General features: G+C 46.6%; 2 protein-coding genes across 6 annotated transcripts in view; one reads left to right on the top strand and one right to left on the bottom strand.

Annotated features, from left to right (window-relative positions):
• LOC8024807 (E3 ubiquitin-protein ligase HERC2) overlaps nt 1–3415 on the bottom strand; it is a 219161-nt gene extending 215746 nt beyond the window's left edge. For 2 of the 3 annotated variants that reach the window (XM_040214461.3, XM_042289816.1), the window contains exons 1-3: nt 3143–3333; nt 2474–2553; nt 293–392 (exon numbers count right to left, since the gene is read on the bottom strand). In XM_040214461.3, the coding sequence (XP_040070395.2) occupies nt 293–392; nt 2474–2548 (175 nt within the window). In that variant the 5' untranslated portion in view covers nt 2549–2553; nt 3143–3333. Of the gene's footprint in view, nt 1–292; nt 393–2473; nt 2554–3142 lie in introns of all 3 variants that reach the window. The other variant, XM_042289815.1, reaches the window with a different exon arrangement.
• A 388-nt stretch (nt 3416–3803) lies between these two features.
• On the top strand, nt 3804–21675 carry LOC8024805 (dehydrogenase/reductase SDR family member on chromosome X homolog). Of its 3 annotated transcripts, none has more exons than XM_040502435.2 (7): nt 3804–4130; nt 5036–5140; nt 6882–6946; nt 7020–7121; nt 8536–8743; nt 14998–15190; nt 20982–21675. In XM_040502435.2, the coding sequence occupies exons 1-7, from the start codon at nt 4075–4077 to the stop codon at nt 21204–21206; spliced, it is 954 nt and encodes a 317-aa protein (XP_040358369.1). In that variant the 5' UTR covers nt 3804–4074; the 3' UTR covers nt 21207–21675. The 3 variants fall into 3 exon arrangements, with proteins under 3 accessions (XP_040358369.1, XP_029833008.2, XP_042145748.1); XM_029977148.4 differs by having other exon boundaries at nt 6878–6946; XM_042289814.1 differs by lacking the exon at nt 6882–6946.
• The last annotated feature ends 4506 nt before the right edge of the window (nt 21676–26181 follow it).

Genomic DNA, 26181 nt, shown 5'->3' with positions numbered 1-26181 from the left:
GTTTTACATGCCTAACAAATGATGGGCATCTGGCATGCCCCAGCGGGTGACTGAGAATTAATTTCGACCACCTGGGGATCTTATGACAATCCACCGAAGGCTCGGTTACACGGCGCCTTCTATGCAATATGCCTCCGTTAGACTGCGGGCACCTCGGCTGGGATTCGAACCCGCCACCTACGGATCCGTAAGCCATCGCTTTGCCTCGGGGCCACCGAGGCACCTTCTAAGAGCCATGATAATAGCTCTATTAACGGTGGCTTGAATGTTCAGGCATCGAGTGGAACATTACCTCTTGCCTGGGACGTCACATCCTCGCTCACGGCTTGCAGTTCTCCATCCTTGACTAGTTCGTTCCAAGACTGTGCTAGTCCCTCGTAAGAAAAGACACACTGCAAACAAGAGCGCAATCTCTATTCACGCTAAAATCACAACACGGGAAAGCGTTAAACGCGGGTTCAAAAAGGAAGCTTAAAATCCTTGATTCTTCAGCCCTCTCTGTGCCAAAGCCTTCCAAGCAATGGTGATTAACTTGCCGAAGTAAGCTACTCTAATAGGCCTGTCATCTAGGTAACAAATTTACTCATTTACTTCCATTCAGGAAGCAAAAAAAGAAAGGGCCAAAAATGACAATAAGGAAAAGCTGGCTTAAAAAAGCATGGTAAAGGCAATGCTAAGTTTGTTAGCAATATCACAAGCAGGCCATGTTTCAGTCAGGCAATGACAATATCTTCCGTCCATTGCCTTCCCAGTTAGTAAGATTTTGTCAAAAAATCAAGATTACAATGTTTGAGTGGTGCAAGCTTTTTGCAACCTTAGTGGAAGAGCAAATGTCCCTTTTTACGATTATACGCCATAATGCTTCATTGACTTCAGCATCTATGACGGAGCATCGGTCGTTGTACTTTCACGGTGGCTAGAAAAGAGGTACGGTTACAACACAGGTGGCGGAAAGGCAACTTCTCTTTCAACCCGACGAGCAAATTGTCGAAATTACAGCAAGTTGGCAGTTACAGACCAACATTGACGGTTTCTTACAATCTATATCATTCAAATTCCCCGTAAAACAATAAACTGCAAAGGTGCACAAACGACACGGAAGACAAAACCAAATTTGAGTGTTTTACGTGCCAAACCAATGTAGGGCACCCAGCAAGCCACAGCGAGGGACCGAGAATTAATTTCGACCTCCAGGGGATCTTTCGATAAGCAAACGACGTCTCAGTGATGCGGCATCTCCTCTGCAATAAGCTTTTGTCAGATTGCAAATGGCCGGGATTTGAACCTGCCACCCGACGATTCGTAGGCCGCCACTATGGTGCCTGATCGCATTCTCCGACCAGTGTATTTACCGCATCCTTGAAAGCAGTCCCTCGATTTCCGCTCAACGATGCAATAGAAGCGTCTCAGTATCCCGACGGCGGTGGTGGGGGCAGCAGACGCCCATTGTGCTGCTCTCCAGCTTCTCCAGCCAGCCCACAGAAGCTTTGGCAGCCAAAAGTTACGACTCCGCGACGACAGCAACACTCACACTCGCTCACAGTTTTTACTCAAACTTCTAGCACAAACCATGAGGATCGCGTCTTCCGACAGCGTGATACGCCGGATGCTAACGGCCGTACCCTTTGTATCGGCAGTAGCTTGCGCCACCTAGCCTAGAAATCAAGAACCAAAAGTATAATTTCTTTCAACAAAGGGTGCCGACATGTGCGACGTCTCTTTGTTGCCGGGACCACTTTGGACGTATGGGCGGGATAGGACACTAAGCAAACACGCCCGTCAAAGACAGATTCCAGGCACCGCAACTGGCAAATTACCTCGGAGACCGAGGCGGCTAAGACGGCGGAAAGAAAAACATCAAATCACTAGGATAATCGTTAATAGGGAAGCTTGGGTGAGTTGGTGATTCATCTTGACGTTACAGCGCACGAGACAAGGACAAAACGAGAGACACACAAAGAGACAAAAACAAGCGCTGACTTACAACTGCAGAAATATATTGGACAAACTGGCCGGTGTTTAAATGATTAAGAAAACACCATTATGACACCCACAAAGTCATTTCTGGAGATCACAGCCCCTACTGCAGGGATTGTGGTTGCCCAGCAGGTCTCAAGAAAAGTACCGTCATAGCTAGGAGTAAGAGCCCGCTCACAAGAGAAATAATAGAAGGCCGCGACGATTGCGCGCCCAGAAGATAATTGTGTCAGTAGCCCATCCATAACGCTACCTAAAAAAGAATTAGAATATTTAGCGAGATTATTGCAATGGCTTGAGAAAAAACTTTTTAATTTTTCCCTGTTTTCATTTATAACCATCTGGTATTTAAACTAGTTTTGTGAAGAGAAAGTAGAAGAATACAAAGGAGTTGTAAGTCAGCACTTGTGTTCGTCACTTTGTGTGTCTCTCGTTTTGTCCTTGTTTTGTGCGCTGTAACCTCGACACAAGGACCAGTAAGGGGACAACCACTGGCCTGTAAGTCTCGGTGGAGCCACTTGCTGTCCAGCCGTGGTTCGGACCGAACCGCGAATCTCGGCTGATTCTGCATTCTAGCTGTAAATGAGATTTGAAAACAATCTGCTATTAAGAAAATATACACGGACACTAGAAACTTTAAGCAACTTCTCTAGATTTTAAAGCGTACACAACATTGCATGCAACGTTTGTTTGTTTTTTCGTAGATAAATACTCATGCAGACAGGTGGTGCACGCGCGAATAACGCTCTAGGCAAGACGCACCGGCAATAATTATACGTAAACAATAAAAATAACGAAAAAAAAAAAAGAAGTTCCCAGTGAGACGACCAAGAATTGAACGAAACGGAATGTCGCACGCGTCTTGAACGTCCGACGAAGCTCTACACGTTTGATCGAAGTTTGAAGAACGGCTGAAACTAAAAGCGCACAGCGACCAGAGTAAACTGGCCGGGCACAAGTCAGTGCCTCTACTGAAAACAGCTGATCCAATGAGCGGATGAGCCGGCGCAGTATCGCGTCAAAGCAGCACGCTAATACGTGCGAGTTCCCCTCACGAGAGTGAAGCATACTTATGCGCAAGCTCAATCTTCTCTTCTTATGACTGAGACCAATAACAAAGCTGTGGGCTTGTAATGGTTAGCAGTATTGATTAGAAAACGCTTACAGTCAATCCCGTCCGGGCTGCCATCTTGTTATGGCAGCCATCCGCATTGCAGGCGTTTTGGAGCTGCGAGCTGCCTTGGTAGGCCACCAGTGCGGAGCGCCGAGTTGAGGAGACGCCGCAGCGTCGTTTATTTGTACGACTTAGTTGGTCGGAGAATCAAAATCACCTAGGAAATGGTCACAACTCTCAGCCTGAAGCGCGGACGGCGCGGATGAGCGGGATCACGAGATGGAAAAGCTGAAGGAACTGAAGCCAGTGACGGCTTGATGCGGTGCTTGGATTGGCTTTCTACTTTGTTGCTACGTCAAACAAAACAAAAATCTGCTAATCGTTTTACCTTTAAAATTTCAAAAAGTAATACACCTTCTCTGTTTGCAACCATAGAGTTTGCGACCGCTTTATCTAAAAGTTTGTCTTTCTATTTGTTTTTAAATTTTGATCGACGTAGAGGGCAGAAGGTTTGCGCAACATTCGCTAGATCACCAGCACTGTAACCAGTTTTTTTATAAAGGGTACTTGTCCAATAATTTAAAGTTCCAAATACAAAATAAAATTTTGTATTTTATTACGTTGATTCCACCAATCATGAATTTTCTGAATTATACTGTGCTTACGATGGCTATTGGGGCGCTACAATCGCGAGCGCGGTCTGCGTATGTTGTCTGCTTTGCGGCGTAGTTCAAATTAAAGCACGCTATGTCCTTGGTGGCTTTCAACTCGTGTGTATGTGATTAATCATCGGGGCATAATCAGGCACTTTTCATATTTTGTATGCACTCCGCTCATGTTTCCCGAACAAGTTCACCACGATTCTTAGTGCTCCGCCGACGGAGGGAACCGCAAGCAGCCGTCATGCTTCGTGTTGTGCAACTAACGGTGTTTCACCTCAAGAGCTTTGTTTGGATACATCTGGTTGCGGCGGTCTATTTTCTATGGGAAGTGGCGCTCAGAGCAAAAGGATGGTTCATTCCGAACGCGCAGTTAACCTGTAAGTACCGTTTTCAAACGTGCGCGTTTGTGAGCCACGTGAAAGTTCACTGCTCGACACTGTGCGCGCGGCGAACACGACATCGGCGCTTTTCGGGATTTTAGGGCAGCAAACTTTATCCGGAGCGCCAGTTCGTCTGCTTCTTGCGCAGGGGTGACGTCAGAACGCCGAGCTCTGATTGGCTTTGATGGTGGGGTAGACCTCGATCTAGCTGCCTTCAGTTCTACCCACTATCCGTCCAATCGGAGCCAATCAAAGCTCGGCGTCTCTCTGACGTCACCGCAACCCCCTGCTCAAGAAGCAGACGAACTTGCGCTATATTCGTTTTCACCTCAAGAGTAGAAAAGAGTGCGGCACCTCATGGAGCATTAGTAATTTCCTCCTTTATGTGGATAATTGAGACTTGGGACGTTTTCACTAACGTAATTTGGTCCACCATTTTGTTGTTGTAAGCTGTCTGGCATGTGCCAGAGGCGGGCACCTCAAGGATTTACATGATTCGTCAAATGCATAGAGTACAGAAGCTTATGTCTTATTATGCTGACATCTCCTCAACAGGTTGCGATGTAATCCTTCAAATTAGTAAATTTGTTTGAAAAAAACAAACTAACAATAAAATTGCGGATTGACGTCATGTGAAAATAACCTATATGTAGGTACAGTTTAGATTAGATATATCTTATCTTATCAACACATACAGGTTTCAAATGCCAAAAGCATAGCTTCTTTCTCAAACAAAATCTTGTTAAAACTACTTTGTGCGGCGTATGAATGATGCACTAAACTTGCGTTTTTTTTTAGGTGAAAGCGAGTGTAGTCAGTTTGATGACAACCTTTTGATTTTATGGGCGAATATGTACCAACGTTCACATTTCCCTCTGATACAAAAATCATATTCCTTGCAGATTTCCCCGTAAAGAATGCAACTGCGGTCATCACAGGTGGATCGAAGGGGTTAGGTTTCGAAACGACTCAAAGTTTGCTCGCTTTGGGTGTCCGGGTGATTGTTGGTAGGTGCGTTTGCTCGGTTAATCTCAAATTTCGAACAATTAGCAAGGAGCTATAGTAAGTTACAGGTCAAAAAGGTAGCGGCAAATGCCCCTCAGAAGGATTCATATATCCCTCCGCCACCTCCGCATCCAATAGCATCCCATCGTTTCCGTGACGTCGTGGCCAGCACGGGAGAGGATTTTGCCTTCGTGTAAATATTTGCTTTTTCTTTCGGCTTTGACTTAGCGTTGTGAAAGCCACGAGGGGGAGATTAGAATTTTCCTTCTCTAATGGAAACAAATACAACTTTGGGGGGGGGTTAGGTTCCCCCTCCGATGGATACAAAGGCCAGTTTCAGGGGCTCGGTTCCCTCTCCAATGAATACAAAGGTCGCTTTCTTAAAAAGTGGGGGTCGGAGACAAGCTGGCATCACTCTGTAGCCATTATCTATTCATTGAAGCGGAACAAGGGGCGTTTCCAGGGAACTATTCTTTCGACTGCGGATGGATTTGAAACGGGCTCATCACGCTTATGGGTGGAGCTTCTCCTACCTTCTTGACTTGTAACCGACAATAGCTGGTGCACGTTAGACATGGTGAATTTACCCTATACGTGGTTTTTCTGAGGAACGACACAAACGCAGCTTAATTTTTTATGGACAGAAGGGGCCTTTAAATAGGCATGCGAGGAAGTCTTTCTACAAGTACAGTTCTGCCTACAACCACTGCCCGGTGGGAATTCGTTACCCTGTCCATTAAAATTCAGCTGTAGTTTGAGACTTCTCTGTGTTTGTGTTGTCATTTAGAAAACTCCGGTTTCGAGTATTCGCAACTATCGGTGATAGTGGTACCGCGGTGTGAGGATCGTGCTCCCGAGCTCCTGGATGACCTGCTTCCAAACGAAGGTGCTTACTCCTTCCCGACGTTGAAGTATTTGGTTCGCTTCTGATATCGCTCATATTTCACAAAATTAGAATTACTCCCTGTTCCCCTGGTCACTAACCATGGGGAACAAGGGTTGGGCGAGTAGGGTGGGCGGCAAAATGCTAAGTCCGCCTCTGTTCGGTCTATTTAAATATTAAAAAACGGTGCAAAAAACGCACACACACAAAAAAGCATATTCAACTTTTTTATTTTAATGTTTCATGTTATTCAATGAAAATCCCTCTTTCAGACGGCTCTTTCACAGGTGCCTGCATAATTGCCACTCTCCTTTCCTAACCCTTGGCAGTAATCAATGACAGAATCAAATAAAATTATTATTACCGTAGAATACCATGCCCATACCACATTAAGTGCCCATTCCCAAATTTGTATAATCTGAGAAAATATGTACAGTACATTGATATGTAGAATTGACGACCGGACAAGCGCCCATCCCCCATTTTTTTAGGATTATCTCAAAATCTTGAGTGGGCGCTTGCCCGGTATTTTACGGTATATTATTAAAAAAACATGGCAAGGCATTTCTTTTTAATGCTTGACCTCCAGCGTGCGCTCGTTGCCTTGCGCTGGCTTGCGCTGCTTTGGCCGTGCATGCATGCTTGAAGCTCATGAAATGCTGAAGCATCATGAAAGTTAGGAAGCTTGCAGTAGAGGTGGGACAACTGAAAGACCTCCCTGCTGTTCGTATCATGTCAGCGACTACAGCTGGGTTTGTGATGGTTCCATACTCTCAAACCAAAGATGTTTATCTGCCCTTCTTTTTCTTGTCCTTGTTTAGCTATTTGCCGGACTCCAAACATTGTTTTTCTTCAGGTAGCTCTTCAGCTAAACGAGCTGCAATGGCTAAGCAATGTATGCTAGAGAAGCACCCAAACGGCCAAGGTGCGTCATATTTTGGAGCATTCTCGAGATTGCCATAGTTGCGCTTCATTGATGTCGTCACTTTCCTTGACAGTGGAGTTTCTGCCACTAGACCTCAGATGCATGTCGTCCGTGAAGTCCTTTGCCAAGGAGGTTATCGCTCGCAGTGCCGCAGTAGACCTGCTCATCTGTAATGGTAAGTGGCAAGGTACCGTGACTCCTATTATTGTACCAAATAACGCCACTATGTGGCAGTCCCTTCTGTTGCTGCAAACCTAGTCTGGTAGGCATAGAGCGTCAAAGCGATTATGGACTTGCATGTCCTAGAGCAGTGGTTCTCAACGATTGATGTTTCGCGGACCCCTTGTGGATCGGCGGAGATGATTGAGGACCCCGTTTGCGGTGAGGGGAAGGGAAAGGTATAGATTATTTATGATAATGACTTAATAAAGGAACACAAGTAAGGGCTAGTGCGAAGTAGACTTCTCTCATGGACATACACACGAGAAAACTCACCCAAAAATTTGAATGTCTACTCAATCTAGAAAGACAACTTTCATTTCCGGGTTTGACTAATATGTGACAAGGCTTCGCGGACCTCTAGAATGCCTTCTCAAATGGGGTTCTGCTAACCCCCATTTGAGAACCACTGTCCTAGAGGTTTAGGAGCTGGTCAATTATGTTTGCACAGCCCCAATGACCCGACCAACCACTATGCAAGAAGCCGATTGATTACACGCCACTTTGAGGTGTAGTCTAAGTGATTTAAAGGGGTAGTGCATTGATTTCAATGTTTAAGGAACTTGCAGTTTCTTTTTTTATATTGTTTATCTAGGCACAACTGTCACCCTGCCCCAAAAAACTGCTATTCTGCTGCTTAATCGCGAAGAAAAAAGCAAATAATTTGATGATATGCAGCCGTGTGTGGCGGTTTTGGGAGCTACGGTGACACGTCTCTGGGTGACACAAGGAAGCCAACAAAACCTGTCCCTCTCCGCTGCTACACTCGCCGTCAGCCCCGTGGCGAACCGTCTTTTCTGTCGGTTACTTGCCACGACCCTCGGCGATGCTAATCCTTGAAAAGTCTACATTCGCAGCGAAAGCGGCTGTGGTGCCTGAAGCGAGAGCACAACAAGAAACCAGGTGGTCCGCCTGAGTATGTCACTCGACAGATGATGTGGAAGTTGAAAAGCACTTTGACCTTCAATTTTTCATTTTTTTTTTAAATTAAAAACTAGCGCGTGCAAGGATATTTATGGTTCTCTGTTCTGTGCATAGATGACGCAGATTAATTCCCGGAGTGAATTGGCCACAGTCCGTGTACACCGCTTTAACCGAAGCAGTGCATTGGGGAAGGGAAGCTGAATTCCCAATGTATGCCCGGGTATACAAGTTTTCGTGGCATTGCATTCGAAACTATGGGTGCCTGTGTGCTCGTACACCTTGGCTGCCATTCCTAAATATTCGTGGTGTTTGTCGAGTTACATTTTTGAAACTCGCTTACATCCTTGAGCGACTGGAACGGCATGTTTTAGGCATTGTGTGCCGAAGTTCCTTCTGCCAGACTGCTTGTTCATAAATGTAGTGATTGCTCCTTTTCTCGCCTTCAGCCGGGGTCATGATGGTTCCGTACTCTCAAACCGAAGACGGGTTTGAGTCGCACCTCAGCGTGAACTACCTCGGCCACTGCCTCCTGACTGCCCTGCTGCTTCCTCGACTCGCGTCGGCGGGAACCACCCGCAAGACAGCGAGGATAATCAACGTCACTTCCTGCGTCCACAAGGCTGCCAGCATCAGCTTTGACGATCTCCACAGCAAGTAGGCTTCCTTTAATAACCCTCACGAGACCCAGACCATCAGGGGTGGACTTACCAGTAGGCAGAGTAGACAGCTGCCCAGAGTGGCAAAATTTGAGCGGTGGCAAATTTCGGAGGGTGGCTAGAGTGGTGCCGGCGTAGCTCGGCAAACCTCACTCATGAAGGCCCTCACTTACCCTCACTCACCCTTATCTTCACAGGTGAGGTGAGGGTGAGTGAATTTCTGAACCAAGAAAATTCATGAGTGTGAGGACCGTGAGTGTGTGCGAAGGGGTATGAGGGCGGTGAGTGTGCGAGGGCCATGAGTATGTGAGGGTCGTGAGGTTCAGTGGGGGTGAGTGAATGGTTGAAGTTGAGTGTGATGTGGAGGATGGGGGCTGAGTGAGGGGCTGAGGGCAAGTGTAGCTGTGAAAGTGAGTAAGAGGCTTAGGTGAGTGCAACTGCGAGGATGAGTAAGGGTGACCTAAAATGACGACCTCTGGGTGCCAACACTTTTTGAGCTGTGCACACAGCCTGTTGGAGCCATGAACAACTATACACAAACTCAACTTTGTGACGTCACGGCGCGGTGGTGGCGCGTCGATCGCACTTCCGGTCTGGGGCTGTGGACAGAAGTCCCCATGTCAGACGTGTATTCCTGAGTTGTTTTGAAAGGAACCAGACAAAAACCTGCCTTCTCGTCAGAACGCCGCGACTGGGGCCGTACCAAAAGTGTCGAGAAAGGTTTGAAGGTCAGTTTTCACGTGCTCGGTTCGTCCGAGTATCTGGATATGTGCCGTGAAAAGGGAAAAGCAGACGCCGTCGGACAACGATTGCTTGGGCGGGTAGCACTTTGGGTTGAATTCCCGGATACTTGTGGTCATCAGATTTATTTGTTTTGTTCCAACATGAACGCCAGAAAACCGTCAAGTTGTGCAGGCCACTTGCGGACTACGTTCAGTGCGTCTTCAAATTCAAACGGCCTCCTGATCGGTCAAACTGTCGTCTGCTATTTCAAACGTTTCTGCTTGTCGTCTGCTCTCTTTTAGACGACACCTGCCCGTAGACCACATGTTGGCCCGGTACTTGCGATAAGAAGTAAGTGCAGGCATCAAAAGACTTAAATTTGAAGGTTGGCAAGCAGGCTCGATGTAAACAATAGATACAAGAAATGTTCATCATTGTTACCTGTGACCATCACCGACTTGTTGTGCCTAATTCACTTGGTCCGACTCTGCTTGTGATTTTCAGTATCGACGTCGACCACATCAGCTACGGTTCACGCTTTTGCAGCCCGAGCGGCGTCGCGACTGAAAATTGGGAGCGAAATCTCATCATGCGAACCAGGCTTTAGCGTACATACTGCGGCGTCCACGCGGAATGAATCGCCACATGTCACATTAGTCACGCGAAGTTTTGCGGTGTAACGAGCCTCAATAATTTCGCTGACGCCGCTCAAGATAGTCAGACATCGCCAGGAAGACGTAAAATCAACAATGCGAACGCGAAAAAGGGCAGGGGGACTCACACCGACGCCGACAACATTGCATTTCAAAGGCTTGTTTATGGGCGACGACGAGCTTCTTGCCCACATCCCCATTGCGCATGCGCGGCACCGGTGGCGTCCGCTAGGGGCACTCCGGTTTGTTTGTAAACATGAGTTGGTGTATAAGATTTTCCTGGAAAGCAGAGTGCACGTGAGACACGTGTCATGTAACGGCATTTTATGGCACATTGTTTGAGTGAGCCTCGCATCGTCTTGCTGTTAGCTGTAAAGAACTTATCCCTTTGGCTGGCAGGTTTGACCTAACTGGAAACCATATCTTATAATTCTGCCTAGCGAATTTGGTGCTATGCAATTTTGGAATATGCCTGGGCAGCTCCACTTGTTCAGCATACGAGATTGCAATTTACTTTTGAAAATTTTATTGGGGGAGGGGTACTTTTAGAAACTGTTTACTTAAGGTCGCAAAATCCCAAGTGCACTTATGCGGACAATGTTAAAAAAAATTGGGTTGTGTGTATGTTTATACAGCCCAGAACTTGGTCTGCCTCAACGGGCGATGAGTCTCCCAGCTGTAGTTGAGAAATTTAGCCAGTGCAGTACAACCGGTAGCCTGGGGTCTTTAACGTGCACCACGCAGTAGTGATACACAACTGCACGCCGGTACCAGGCCATATTATATGGAACCTACAAGTTGTGTGAATTGCTTCGTTATACAAGTTTGATGATTGCATAAATACTGAAATAATTTATTCTTGATTATATTCGTAACAAAATGGGCTGAAAAGGATGCTGAGAATCATTTTTAAAGACCTCTTTTTTTAAAATAATTTCCTTAGAGTTTTTATCAAACTCAAAGCAGGTGACTGCAAGAGGTCTCTAGTAGATTTGTCCTGCAGACGGGTGCAAAGGAAACCGCCAGTAGTTTCACATCGCTTGTTTGCACCATCTGTTGGCGATAGAAGAAACCTTTGTCTCTCTGAGAGAGCTTCTATGTGCATCCTCATCAATCGCATGTTTGACAAACTGCCACACATTTGCAGTTGCAGTTTTTTTCGTCGCACAAACAACAAAGTGTGTCCGTGTGTTTTCGATTTTTTTTAGTCCTGAACTATACGCATTGTTTAATTTTGGCAAAGGCCTCCCTACAATGCAGTATTCAATCTGGAGAAAAAAATCAACATTAAATTGAGCATTTACTTATCAATTCATCTTTGGCAAGTGTGACTTTTGGTTTTAAAATTGAAGCTAGCACTTTGTCAAGTATTTGGTCATCTCCCACTTGACCCCTTCAGTTCAGTTCAGTTTATTGTACCTCAAAGGCATTTCAAATGAAATGCATTACATGAGGGGGGATCAAATGACATATACAGATGGCAAAAGAGTGACGACGAGGTAAATAATAGGAAAACGCAAGAAGAAAACAAAAAAACTACTAACTAATAGGACAGATATCAGAACATAACATGTAGAAAAAATAATTAACAGATAAACATGTTAAGGATCAACGCTTTTCAGATGTGCCTTGCATAGTTCACGGAATGTCTTAGGGTTAGATTCACGTACTATGGATTCAGGAAGGGAATTCCAGTTAGTAACAGCGAGAGAAAATGGGGAATTTGGGAATTTATTAGTTCTGGCGAATAGAGGTTTAATTTTTAGGCTGTGGTCATGACGCGAGGAGATGTGAGGTGATGGGTGACAGTTGGTGTTCCGAAGATCAGAAGAGGAATAGTAAGTTTTGTGAAAAAGGACAAGACGAGCAAGTTGAGTTCTTTGAGATAGAGGGCATAGGTCGAGGTTGAATTTTAGTGCAGTTACGTTTGCGAGTAGTCGTATGTTATAAAAATTGAGGCCTTGTTTTGCACCGATTCAAGTTTAGTAATGAGATATGATTGATGAGGCCTCCAAATAAAGTTGGCATAGTCCAATTTTGATCGGACGAAAGTCTTATAGACGCGACGATGCTGCAGTTGTTGGGACTGATAGACATTTCGTCGGCAAATCGGACGGGATAAACGCACCGTCGACACACAATAGCTCATTGATTGCTTCGTGGAGAGGAAGTACGAATTTAGGTCGGGAGAAACTTCCCTCTTGTGTGATTGATGCTGGCAGCAGAGATGACAGGATTAAGATAAGCGGATACTCATTCAGTGGCTGCCTTTCTGGTTGCCTGTTTTGCTTATGATGAAAGGACCTTTCCTGTTCTGTGCGAAGACAGTCGGTGCCTTTGACGTCAGTTCAGGAATTTCTGCGTGCGGCGATGATTGTTCATCGCCAGCCAGGATCTCGGGACAGTGTCACGGGCCAGGGAGCGCAACTATGGTGGTGATCACGTGAGCCCTACAAATGTGACGTGGTGACAACATTGTCGTCTGCTCTCATTCCGGCACACGTAGGGCATGTACAGCGTCGTCCCATAGTTGTGCTCCCTGGTGTGCGAGGTCGTCCCAAAATCCCAGGTCTCAGCAGTCGAAACTGAATGGTGGGATAATCGATTATGTCTAGAGCATAGTGGCATACCAAATCTTCCAGTGTATACACCAACTCATGTTTACAAACAAACCGGAGCGCCCCTAGCGGACGCCACCGGCGCCGCGCATGCGCGGTGGATGGTGGGCAAGAAGCCCGCCGTCGCCCATAAACAAACCATTGAATTGCGCTGTTGTCGGCGTCGGTGGGAGTCCCCGTGCTCTTTTTCGCGTTGGAATTGTTGATTCTACGTCCTCCTAACAATGTCTGACTACTTGAGCGGCTTCAGCAAAACTAACGAGGCAAAACTTTGCGTGAATAATGTGACGCGCGGCGATTCATTTCACGTGGACGCCGCAGAATGGGCGCTAAAGCCTGACTCCCACGATGAGATTCTGCTCGCTGGTTTCAGACGCGACGTTGCTCGGACTGCAAAAGCGTGGACCGTATCTGAGATGGTGGACATCGATACTGAAAACCGCAAGTAGAATCGGGCATTACAAATCGGTGATGGGCACTCGTAACAATAATGATCAACATCTTCTTGTATCTGTTTACACTTAGCACTTACCCCAACCAAACTTCAGAAGTGTTTTGAGGCCTGCACTTAGTTCGTATCGCAATTACCGGGTCAACATTTGGTTTACGGGCCGCTGTCGTTTGAAGGAGCTGACGACAAAAAGCAGCGAAGTTTGAAAGAGCAGACGACAGTTCGAACGCATGCGTAATGGAGTACGGGCAAGAAGCACCGCGTCCCGCGTCAACAAACCATTCGAATGTCACGTTGTCGGCGTCTGTGTGAGTCTGCATACTCTTTTTCGCGTTGGAATTATCGATTCTACGTCCTCATCGCAATGTCTTGCCACTTTAATCGCCTGAGCGAAATTATCAAGGCTCGTTACGCCACTAAACATTCCGTAAATAATTTGACGTCCGGCGATTCATTCGCATGAACGCCGCAGAATGGACGCCAAAACCATGATGAGATTCTTCTAGCTATTTTAGGTAGCGACGTCGCTTGTGCTGCAAAAAAGTAGAAGGTAGGGCGACGATCGACGTCGATACTGAAAATCTGAAGCGGGAACAGACCAAGCGTAACAAGTCGGTGATGGCCACCGGTACCAATGATCAACATCTTGTATCTACTGTTTACACCGAGCCTACTTAAGTCTTTTGAGGCCTGCAATTACTTCTTATTGCAATCACCGGGTCAAAGTTTGTTCTACGGGCCGCTTTTGTTTGAACGAGCAGACGACAAAAAGCAGACAAGTTTGAAAGAGCAGACGAGAGTTCGAACGATCAGGCGGCCGTGTGAATTTGAAGACGCACTGAACCCGCGGGTGGTTCGGACAACTTGGGGGTTTTCTCTCGTTCATGTTAGAACAAAGCAAATACATCTGGCGACCACAAAGTGTTGCCTGCACACGCAATCGTAGTTCGACAGCGTCTGGTTTGCCCTTTTCACGGCTACTATCCACGTTCTCGGACGAACGGAGGGGGCAAAAACACATGAAAACTGATCTTCAAACCTTTCTAGACCCTCTTGGTACAGCCCCCGTCGCAGTATTTTTACAAAAAGGCAGGTTTTTTGTCTCGTTTCTTCCAAGGGAACACAGGAATGCATGTCTAGCACGGCGACTTCTGCCCACCGCCCTAGACCGGAAGTGCGTCCGGCGCGCCACCACCGCGGCGTGACGTAGGAGAGTTGAGTTGGTGTATAAGTCCTGTTTTTTCCCCTCAAATTTTGCTAGTGTATTTTATACAATGGTGCAACTTACGCAGCTTCTTTTTTACAAATCTTGTCCTTAACTGGGGAAGATGTATGCCATATCGACATTTACAAGAAAGGAGGAGCAGCGGAGCATTCGCTGGTGATCTGCTTTTCCGGTAGTCCGAAGACTGTTTGTAGCGTGGTGGCGGAGCTTTGTGGTTGCAGCGCTACACCAGTCGTGCAAGACACTGCAACTTAAAAAAAAGAAAACTAGCAATGTACAGGTTATGGACCTGGAATGTCCGCATGATAGCGAAGCGTGCTATCTACTGAACAACGCATGTGGCAATACCGACTTTTGTGAAAACTGAAGATTATAATGGGTGCGACTTATACAACGGTGCAATTTGTACACCTGAAAATGTGGTATTCTTCATTGTATCTTATAATTAGCGATGCCAGAAGCCTTCTGCAGTGTAAAAAAAGGTAGAGTAAAAAATTTAATGTCTATTTTTTTTACGATGCAAACACCCCAAAGCTTCAGTATCAAGCTCGGGGCGTGTCTGACTTTGCCTCCCTTTTGCAGGCGGTGGTACTCTCCGTACCATGGCTACGCACAGTCCAAGCTTGCTCAGGTGATGTTCACAGAGTCGCTGTCCAGGCATCTGCGCGCTGCGGGTCTCCCGGTGTCGGTCAACTGCGTCCACCCGGGGATTGTGGACACCGACCTTTACCAGATGGTCTCCTGGTCACCCCTCGTGTCTGGACTCTTTTTTCGGGTGAGCGCTAGGCATCCCGCTCGAGTAGAATAGACCACATTACTAGAAGCACCTTCAATGTGTGCGGCCCACAAAAAAGACAAAAAAAAAAGAAAGATTTTTACAATTTCTTGTAATGCCGGATTAGAGTGCAGCTCTTGAAGAAAAGGAAGAGGGGGAGGGTATGCCCCTCCTCCCCTCCCCTCCTGCTCTCCTGCTGCCCTCTCATTTAGCAGGAAATTTTCGCTAAATTTCCTCACTAAAGTTACAGAAAAGCTTTTCCGCTAAATTTCACGTGATGTCACGAGGGTAAAATTGTCCCGTTAGGTTTGGTGGGAAATTTTTCTGCTAAATTTAGTGGGGAAATTTTCCTGCTAAATTTAGTGGGGAAATTTTTCTGCTAAATTTAGCGGAAAAATTTCCCCTCTAAATTTAGCGGGAAAATTTTCACATTATATTTAGTGGAAAAAATGTTCCCGCTAATTTTAGCAGAAAAATTTACCGCCAAATTTAGCGCGGATATTTTATCCTTGTGACTTCACATTTGACGTCATTATGGGAAACATGCCATAATGCAACTCTTGGTTACGGCAACGGCAACGGCAATGGCGACGCTGCTCCACCTGGAATTGGGCGCCTAGGAGCTGCCGTCAAAAAACAAAACCTGGAGTAAGAATTGGGTGACTTGAGTCCCGGCCCTCGAAGTTTGTTGGTTGCATGCGTACACTATCTGCAGGGTGCGCTTCTCTAGCTATCATCATCATTGTTTGTGACGTAGAGGGTAGGAGTAAGATCAGATGGCACAGCAGATTCCCCAGCTTGTCAGCTCGCTTCATCTGTTGTTCACGTGTTTCACATATTATTATTATTTTTTTTTTTATGGAGTTAGATTTGTGAGATTACATTTTATCATAGTTTGAAGATGTGTCAAGCATAGCCGTACTAAACAAACTTTTTGTGCCGAAGGGTCGAAGCCCAGCACTAAAGTGCTAGACAATGGAGATGAATTATTTATAATTAAAAACAAAACAGTGCACAGACGAGGACAAAGTAAAAAGGTAACCGACAGGACACTGCGCTGACTCGCAACTGAAGATTTATTTATGTTAGCATCCAGTATAAGTAGCATACATGCCACACTGAATAAATCGAGGAAAAACACAAATAATGCGTATCACGTGTTCAATACAACACCGTCACTGGCTTGGCCTCCTCATTCCAAGTACTGCCGCTCTTTATCTGAAAGCACGAGCAACGTTTTGACCACTTTTAGTGAGCGCCTTGAACAACTCATCTTGACTCACGAGCTGTCCGTAAATAGCTCCATTAGGTTTATGAGACCTCTGTCTTCACTTTCTTGATACTCGGGCGTGGGTATACGAATCAAGAAGCAACAACCCACTTTTACTGTTTTCATCGGCACACTCTAAACTAATAAAAAGAGGGATAATTAACCTGTGTTTCCAGAATGCACTGGACAAGTCGTGCTCACACCGGGTTGATATAAGTTTTAATAAACAATCTTCGAGACTCCGGACTGCTGGCTATCCATTGTACCTACTAACTGCAGTGGCTGAGACCTTACTAAAGAAAAAGCGTAGTAACTGCACTTTGAAGGCTGTAGACAGGTGAATGAAAATGTCATTGCTGTACCGTACCTTAATGGTATCTCACATAACCCGAAGAAAGTGGGAAGTCGCGTGGGTGTAGAGGTGGTGCTCTCAGCACCAAATAAGCTGGCCGGGCTCTGCAGAAAAGTTAGTTGAGATATTAAAAATAAGATTGGGTGCACTAAAAAGCACCAAAATCAGTTCGTAGCCTGCGCGCAGGGAGTGTTCTATTCCATTCCATTATCTTGCGGCCGTCGTTATGTCGGTCAAAGAGGAAGGTGTGTCAACAATCGGCTCAGGGAACACCGAAATAATGTTTTTAAAGTTGTGTCGGGTCACCTCAAGGTGCACTGCGGAGATCGTGGTTGCGTCCTAGTCTTCGACAAGTGCCAAGTGGTTTTTAAAAATAAAGACAGAGTCACGCGTGAAATTATAAAAGCTTGTGACATCCTGAAACTGGGACCAGATTGTGCTAGCGCCCCGTTGCTTGCGCTTTCAAATAAAAAGCGGCAGTACTTGGAGCGAGGAGGGCAAACCAGTGACGGTGTTGCCTTGAACACGTGATATGCATTTTTTGTGGTTTTCCCTGATTTATTTGGTGTGGCATGTATGCTATTTATACGTGGCTTGCACATGACGTCATTTCCGATGCCATCCAAAGAAAAGGGGAAGAAGGAGCTCCCCCCTTATGAGGATCCTCCTTCGTGCCTCCCGGATTTGCACAGGCGTCGCTATTCTCCTTCCAGAAGATTACAGAAGATTAACCTGTCACTCAAAATTCTTACAAAAACAGCTTCCCTCTCCTCCTTTTACATGGTGTTCAAAAGTATGCGATGTGACATCGGTGCAAGGAGCCTATACTGGATGCCACATAAATAAAGTTTCAGTTGAGAGTCAGCACTGTGTCCTGTCGTTTACCTTCTACTTTGTCCTCGTCTTTGCGCTGTTTTGTTTTTAATTATGTCTGCATACCAACTAGCCCAAACTTCTACATTAACCAGATAAAATATCCAGCACTTTACCTCAGTACAACACCTGCCTTAAAGAACAGGGTGTTTTTTTGTTTTTATTTTTTTTATCCAAACGAGAAGAAATTGAGGAAGGAATAGCTCATCGAGGTGCAAGTGATGGGAGTGCCAAACTCGAAAACATATTGCTTGTGTAGTAAATGCTTCAATGAAAGTGACGTTGTACAGTCGAACCTCGATATAACGAACTTCAATGTAACTAAATCCTCGATTTAACGAAGTATTTCATTTTTCATAATTTCTTGCCTATAGACCCCATGTATTTTTAGTCTCTATATAACGAAGTCTATTTTGCTGCTATTTCAATATAACGAAGCGCCATTGCCATAGAAGGCAACAAATAAATCAACCCTAAAAAACAACTTCGCGAAGAAATTGTGGTTAAAAAGAAAATTATGCGCAAACGCGAGCGCTTGATAGGTTACTTCACGGGGACAGGCCTTCCAACGTTTCTAGGCTGCCCGAGGATGCGGCGCCGGTAGCGCCGGCGAGGCACGCGGCAAAGCGGATTCCGCGGGGCTGGCCAGAAAATGCCGAGCAAAAAGTTAACACGGCATAACAGCATCACCACTGACATTCACTGATCATCATAGTCCACTGTACTGCGGGTAGCGCGGGAGCCAACTTCAGCGGGGGAGCGACGTGATGGCGCGACCGCACGGGCAGTGCCATTAGGAGAAGACCGAGAAGACCGATTATCGTCTTGCGATCGTGATGTAAAGCAAAGGCGCAAGCACATTGTGGGCGCAAGGGGGCAAGTAAACTGTGCGGTCAAGAGTGCTGTGTAGGTTGGAAACATTGGCACCGCCTAAACTAAACAGCTTTATTTTTTAACCGGGCGGTTCACTCATGTGCTTGCTGCCATAAGGAAACGTAAAGTTCTTTCTTTGGATGAGAAAGCAAACGTTTTGGACGCCATCCTGAAGAAACTGCCGAGATCACGAGCACTAGGGAAGTGCTCGACGCAATGGACGTACTGAGGAGGTACACTCTCCGGCAATATGAAAGACCCACTGGTAGCGCGTGGCAGAGGCGGTGGCTGAGGGGGGCGCTGCGCGCGCTTTGGGCAATTCCATGTCGCTCGGAGGGGAGGCCTCACTCGGTGCTCAGCTTTACGCGGCACGCCTGGGAGTATTGTAAAGGAGGCTCGAATGAAGCCTCGTTATCACGGGCGCTTTTATCCATTTTTTTTTGTGCAAATTATCAAATCAAGCACTGCGAAAAAAACAGATTACAGTTATGCTGATGCCCTGTAGCTTTCCCGCCAAACCAAAATAAAAATTTAATCACGTCTCGACGCGGCTCGCCAGCTGGCGCGGCTGAGCACCGAGTGGGCCTCCCTCCGAGCGACTTGGAATTACCCAACGCGCGAGCAGCGTCCCCCTCAGCCACCGCCTCTGCCACGCGCTCCCAGTGGGTTTTTCATATCGCCGGAGAGTGTACACGGTGTCGCATGGGCAGCAAGATGCCGTGCAAGCGCTCTGGGCGCTCGAACGCCGTATGACGCCGCTGCTACTGTCGGACAAGGCGCAAGCAAAACTCGCGGCCTACTTTGCCCCTAAATAAATGTCATTTTCGGTGAGTTTTCATACCCGTAAAATGCTTCGGAATTTTTTTTTTCGCATGCTAAAGCCAAATTTTGATTTAGCGAAATTTCAATGTAACGAAGTAAATTGCGAATTTTACCGACTTCGTTACATCGAGGTTTAACTGTATACCCTTTTGGCTCCAACTTGTTCTGAGAGTGCTAATTGCTTATTCTTCCAAGTTCTTTCTTTTTTTTTTTTTTCTATTTTGCAAATTATTAAACATGTTTCCCCAAAACAACTGGGAAGAGGTGGTGGCTGACTTCCAAAGTCATTTTATTTAAATGACTGCTTATTCAGCATTCAACGCAAAACATGCGAAACCACCTCCGCGATTGACACCTGTAAGATCTACAGTAAGTTGGTAAGGCTTTAGCGTCCCAAAAATGAGTTATACGCCTGTTATGGTTGACGACCGTTTGCAACACCTTATTAAAAATGTGATGGGAATTTCAGCTTCTGCTTCGAGCAGAAGTCATGATGTTGCGAACTTCTTTGCCACACATTTGATTTGGAAGAGAAGGAGCCCACTTCAAAAGAGGCGCAATATCATACATACACTTGCCAGCAACTCATCAATTACGATGGAAGTGTCGACAGCAGCGAGCTTTATATTAGCCAATACGTATGCTGCGCCATGCATCACAACAGGGGGCACGTGCACAACTAAGATGACAACACGCCACTATGGTGATGGCATAATGAATTTTTATTAGTATTCTCCTCATATCCAACAAAAAAGAAATTGGACGCAGTGACGCACGCCGCGCAGGTTGTCATGTCAAGCTGCAGGCTTGTTTTCGAACATTTTAAAGATTTGATTTATTAAAAGTGGCTCAGAGACACTAATTCAGTAGGAAAAAAAACTCCTGGACAGGTCATACGGGCTTTTTAAAATAAATGAAGAGTTATTAGTTGACATAGAAGCGAACTAACCTAACCACTCCGTGCACTTACTTCGCGCATCGTCCGCTTAAATCACACTCAATGCGTCGCTGGAGTGCGCCTGCGAAGTGGCGCCACCGATACATCTCGTTGCCTATAGCCCAGGGCAGTGAAAAGGGAGACACCTTGGTCGGGTGCTAGTCACCACGGCAGACGGCCAAGAGCAGCACCGGAAAATCCAAGCTACCGAACGATTGGACGCGAACGCCGCGTCACCGTTTGGCGAGGCACTCGGCGTTTAAAAAATCTCGTACAAGGTGGCACAACCCGTCGAATTGGCTTCGTTGCTTGGTAGGTGTGAGAAGACCCAGGCGGAAATCGATCCACTTTCAGCTGGATTAGGGAACTGGAAATGAGGCGGTCCAGCTGGATTCCAGCTGGACCACCTCATTTTCGCCTGGGGAGACGACGAGACTGGCATTCGCGAATGGCCGTGGCTGTAGCAGAAAGCGACAGGTCAAGATGACGAGGGCACAGCGGGGAGATCCACAAAAGAAACACAAAAAGTGCCGACTTGCAGCTTTGGTACATTCGTCTTCTGCTTCTTCGCGAGAAGTAGGCATAATGGTACCACGAAAATGAGCAACACTCGTGAAGTTATCACTCTCGTCACTTTGACCCTGTCGTCGCTCAACATTTACAGACACCCACGGAGGGAGCCGAGACAACTCTTTACGCCGCGCTGTCTCCGGCGATGGAAGGGGTCAGCGGCTGCTACCTGGAAGACTGCGCCTTGGCCAGTCCGTCTTGCGAGGCGAGGGATCGGGCATTGCAGGATCGGCTTTGGGAAGTGACGTGGGCTTGCCTACGGCCTTGGCTCGCCGAAACGACGTCATCACTCTTCACCGGGCCGTCGCAGCCTTCCTGAAAGTGACTATGCTGGAACTTTAAACTTGTTGGCCACAGACTCAAGGTGCTGGACAACATTCCACAAACATCGGGAACAACACCGTTGGTGGAACCTGAGGAAGGTGGGACTTGGTTTACTTGAACTCTGTTTTCTTTCTTCTCGGTTGGCTAACTCTGCTCAAAACAACTGTGATACAATTGTTTCAAGTGCAATTCTTTAAGGGGGCGAGGCTGCTCGACGGTGTGGTTTTGTAGTGTCAGCAACCTAAATATTGCGAGCCTCATAGTTACAAATGAAACCTTGCAACACCTTTTTAATTTCTTCCAGTGGGGTGGGGGAGCCTAAATATTTTTGAAGGAACCATGTTTGTTCGTTGTTATGTTATTTCCATTTAATCATTTTGTTCTGTGCCAGGTAGTTGGCTAAAATGCATCTGTCTGGTTCTAATTTTTGTTCCTTTAGTCTGAATAAAGTATTATCACTGTTTCATGATGTGAAGCTTGGCTACTGAATAGATGACTTGTCCAAGATGGAGATCCGGTGAAATTTTGACAACACATTAATAGAAACGGTCCAAAAGTTTACTTGGAACAAAGACATAACAAAAAGATAATGCTTTGCCACCTATGCAGGTGGCATCTTCAGTATGAAGTGAGGAATGAGGTGAGAGTGCCAGCAACTACTTATCGTCCTTGTAAGTGGGAGTATAAACTTTTTGCATTAATAGCCACATTTGAACTATACACCAACTCAACTCTCCTACGTCACGCCGCGGTGGTGGCGCACCGGACGCACTTACGGTCTCGGGCGGTGGGCAGAAGTCGCCGTGCCAGACATGCATTCCTGTGTTCTTTTGGAAGAAACGAGACAAAAAACCTGCCTTCTCGTCAAAATGCTGCGATGGGGGCTTTACCAAGAGAGTCTGGGAAGGTTTGAAGATCAGTTTTCATGTGTTTTTGCACCCTCCGTTCGTCCGAGAACGTGGATAGCAGCCGTGAAAAGGGCAAACCTGACGCTGTCGAACTACGATTGCGTGTGCGGGCCACAATTTGTAGTCGCCAGATGTATTTGCTTTATTTCAACATGACCGAGAGAAAAACCCCAAGTTGTCCGGACCACCCACGGATTCAGTGCGTCTTCAAATTCACACGGCCGCCTGATCGTTCAAACTTTCGTCTGCTCTTTCAAAGTTGTCTGCTTTTTGTCGTCTGCTCGTTCAAACAAAAGCGGCCCGTAGACCAAAGTTTGACCCGGTGATTGCAATAAGAAGTAATTGCAGGCCTCAAAAGACTTAAGTAGGCTCGGTGTAAACAGTACATACATGTTAATTATTGGTACCGGTGGCCATCACCTACTTGTTACGCTTTGTCTGTTCCCGCTTCCGATTTTCAGTATCGATGTCGATCATCGCCGCTACCTTTTACACTTTTGCAGCACGAGCGACGTCGCGACCGAAAATAGCTACAAGAATCTCATCATGGTTTTGGCGTCCATTCTGCAGCAATCATGCGAATGAATCGCCGCACGTCAAATTACTTAGGGAAAGTTTAGCGGCGTAACGAACCTCGATCATTTCGCTCAGGCGATTGAAGTGGTAAGACATTGCGATGAGGACGTAGAATCGACAACTCCAACGCGAAAAAGAGTATGCAGACTCACACAGACGCCGACAACGTGACATTCGAATGGTTTGTTGACGCGGGACGCGGTGCTTCTTGCCCGTACTCCATTGCGCGTGCGTTCGAACTGTCGTCTGCTCTTTCAAACTTGGCTGCTTTTTGTCGTTAGTTCGTTCAAACGACAGCGGCTCGTAAACCAAACGTTGACCCGGTAATTGCGATAAGAACTAAGTGCAGGCCTCAAAACATTTTTGAAGGTTGGTTGGGGTAAGTCGGCTAAGTGTAAACAGATACAAGAAGTTGTTGATCATTGTTACCAGTAGCCATCACCGACTTGTATTGCCCGATTCTACTTGAGGTTTTCAGTATCGATGTCCACCATCTCAGCTACGGTCCACGCTTTTGCAGTCCGAGCGACGTCGCGACTGAAAATAGCGAGCAGAATCTCGACGTGGGAGTCAGGCTTTAGCGCCCATTCTGCGGCGTCCACGTGAAATGAATCGCCGCACGTCACATTATCCACGCAAAGTTTTGCCTCGATAGTTTTGCTGAAGCCGCTCAAGTAGTCAGACAATGTTAGGAGGACGTAGAATCAACAATTCCAACGCGAAAAACAGCACGGGGACTCCCACCGACGCCGACAACAAGGCAATTCAATGGTCTGTTTATGGGCGACGGCAGACTTCTTGCCCACCATCCACGGCGCATGCACGGCGCCGGTGACGTCCGCTAGGGGCGCTCCGGTTTGTTTGTAAACATGAGTTGGTGTATAGTCGGTGTCCAGTTGAGAGTTTAGGGGAAGCGCTAGTCCGTCTTCGTGCTCGTGTCCGTGTCTGTCCTTGGCACTATTTATTCTTTATGCGTATCAAACTAGCCCACCTTATTATTTGAGTACACCTCTTTCCACTTTAGCAGAGTGAAAGCTGGAGTGGATGGAGGTGACCTCCTCTCCAGTGCTTGCTCTGCTGAAGTGAGGTGGGAGGAGCTTCCCTAAAATAAGGCACAATAATTTTTTTTTTTTTCGAAGCTTCAAACGCAACGATTTACGGCATGCGTCTCTGCTTTTGAGAGAGTGCTTCAGTGTTGCCCGACTGTGCTGGGCTGTGGGTTTTCTCGTCAGTGGGCTGTGGTAACCTGCATAGGCGCAATTCTGGACACTGGTGGTGGCTAAATTGCTGCGTTTTATTGTTTATTGTGTTTTATGGCGAAGGGAATTCCTGCAGTCTTTTAAGATAGCATTTCATCATTTTTTGGAACCGAAACAAACAAAAGCTATTTTTGGTGAGTCCCTGCACGACAGGACAAAATCAAATGCCACTGGAATGTTTGTCTCATTCGAGCGCTCTCTGTTTTATTCAGCCAACGTGCGAAAAATCTTGGAGGCGAAGTGCGTTTTGGGTAGTTCCACGAGCCGCCACTTCATAAGTACAAAAGTGGTGCTGTGGTCAGGAGATACCAGATAGTGGAAGAGTTCGGCCAATGCATATTCGCGTGGTCAAAGTGTAACTGCCATGAAACGTGAACTTAACTGGCAGCCTCTACTGAATCGTCGTAAATGCTTCCGCCTGAAACTCCTTCACAGCATATAGTATTACGATCAGTGTGGAATCGACAAAACGCAACATTTACTTCCACCTCACTTCATCTCTCGGCGCCTGGGTCACAGCAGAAAAATTAGGCCTTTTACCAGCAAAACAGACGTTTACAAATACTCATTTTTTCCTTGCACAATACTCAACTGGAACCAGTTACCTGAAGAGATTGTCTCAACAAACGTAAGCTCTCAATTTTATGACGCATTGTCAGATTCTTAAAACTTGTTATTCCTACAAACTTCAGCTTTGTCTGTATATATTCACGAGTGCAGTGTCTAGCTTTACGCTGGTTTGGGTTTTCGTTTGTTTTTATTTTCATGTTAATTGCTCCGGGTAAGTCACCTTTTGAGTTTTGACTGTTTAAGCAATTAAGTGTTTTTTGGCGTCACGTTCATTTTGTATTTGCCCATCCCCCACTACAATGCCCTCACGGGCGCTGTGGGGTTATTTCCATAAATAAATAAAATTTAAAAAAAACTGGTATGGCCTGCTTGACAGCTTGCCAACTACATCACTGACACGTCACGCGAAAGCCATGGCCACGCCCCAGTTCGCCATCTTCGGGCCCAGCCGACGTTGGGGACCTGTAACTCTGTGCTTGGCTCTCGGATTCCTTAAACGTATGACTGTTTTATTCTGGTTTAAATCAACCATTAGCAGTATTTATGCTGTCTTGCGTTTATTCAGGAACCACAGTAAGTTAGTTCCCGGTTACCTTATCAGTTTTCCCTCCATATGCGCGTCAACATCAGCCCGTTCATGCGCTCGGAGCGCCGGGCATATTTAGATTTGTTTCAGTCGACATCCTCGAAAGGCCCGTCAAAACAGGATGCTTCCGACATGAGTGATGCGGCAATCCTCTTCCGTCTGTATTTTTTTTTGTTTGGGGGGGGGGGGGGGGGGGATTTTTTTTTAATATTTCGCCCGTGTTCTCCGTGTTGAGCATGCTGATCTTGTGAGCCCGGACAGCTACTCACTATCTCTGTTGGCTGTTGCAACGTTGCGAAAACACTCAGCTGGGAAACTCGCCCTTGAAACCGCTGGTGGACGCCAGCGGTCTCGGTGGCCGCTGGCGTCCACCTTGACCGAGCTAAATACGATAACAGCGCCATCCTTTAGTGATGAGTTGAAACATGAAAGTTGCTTGCGAGATGGCGCCACCGGCCCTTGCCCGACTCGACGTGCAGCCGTGCAGTTCCCGGAGTGGACGCTGCGGCAGAAATGGCGGCGTTGCAATCGCCATTAGCTCGGTTCTCGAGTACGGATCGGAGCCACTTTTTTAAAGCAGGCTCTATGGCAGTTTCCCAACTGACTGGTTCTAGTAACGTTGGCTGTTGGTCAATCGCTCTAGGCCTCCGCTGCTCTTCACGTTTCGAAAACGGGAAAATGAAGGGCTGTGTTCGAAATCTTACCCAAGTAGATCCGAGCTACTCCGGCGGGTCGTGTTACGTCATAACACAGGAGCGACTCTGACCGCGGGTAGGTTTTCGAACGCAATGGGAGAAGATCGTTGCCCTGGAGTAAGAAAGAGAAAATTCTGGAACACGGCCAAGAATACGAGGGCCCGGCAGAACAGACGGACAGCAGCCGAGGAAGCGAGGAGGAAAATCGCGATGTTTGCTTGGTGATATATGTGGTGTTCAAACAGACTGCCGGACGGTTCAACTTTCCCGTTTTTTGTTGGAGTCATGTCGCCTCACGATTTCTGAAGTGTCCTGGTTGGACAGGTTTAATTCGCACCAGACGAACTTTCGGTAGAATTTTCGGGTCGGCGAGCCT

The sequence above is a fragment of the Ixodes scapularis genome, unplaced genomic scaffold (genome assembly GCF_016920785.2).
Source record: "Ixodes scapularis isolate PalLabHiFi unplaced genomic scaffold, ASM1692078v2 PGA_scaffold13__105_contigs__length_92229423, whole genome shotgun sequence".
NCBI classification, from domain to species: domain Eukaryota; kingdom Metazoa; phylum Arthropoda; class Arachnida; order Ixodida; family Ixodidae; genus Ixodes; species Ixodes scapularis.
The sequence above is the reverse complement of the archived record's forward strand: the minus strand, read 5'-3'. Positions and strand labels throughout refer to the sequence as shown.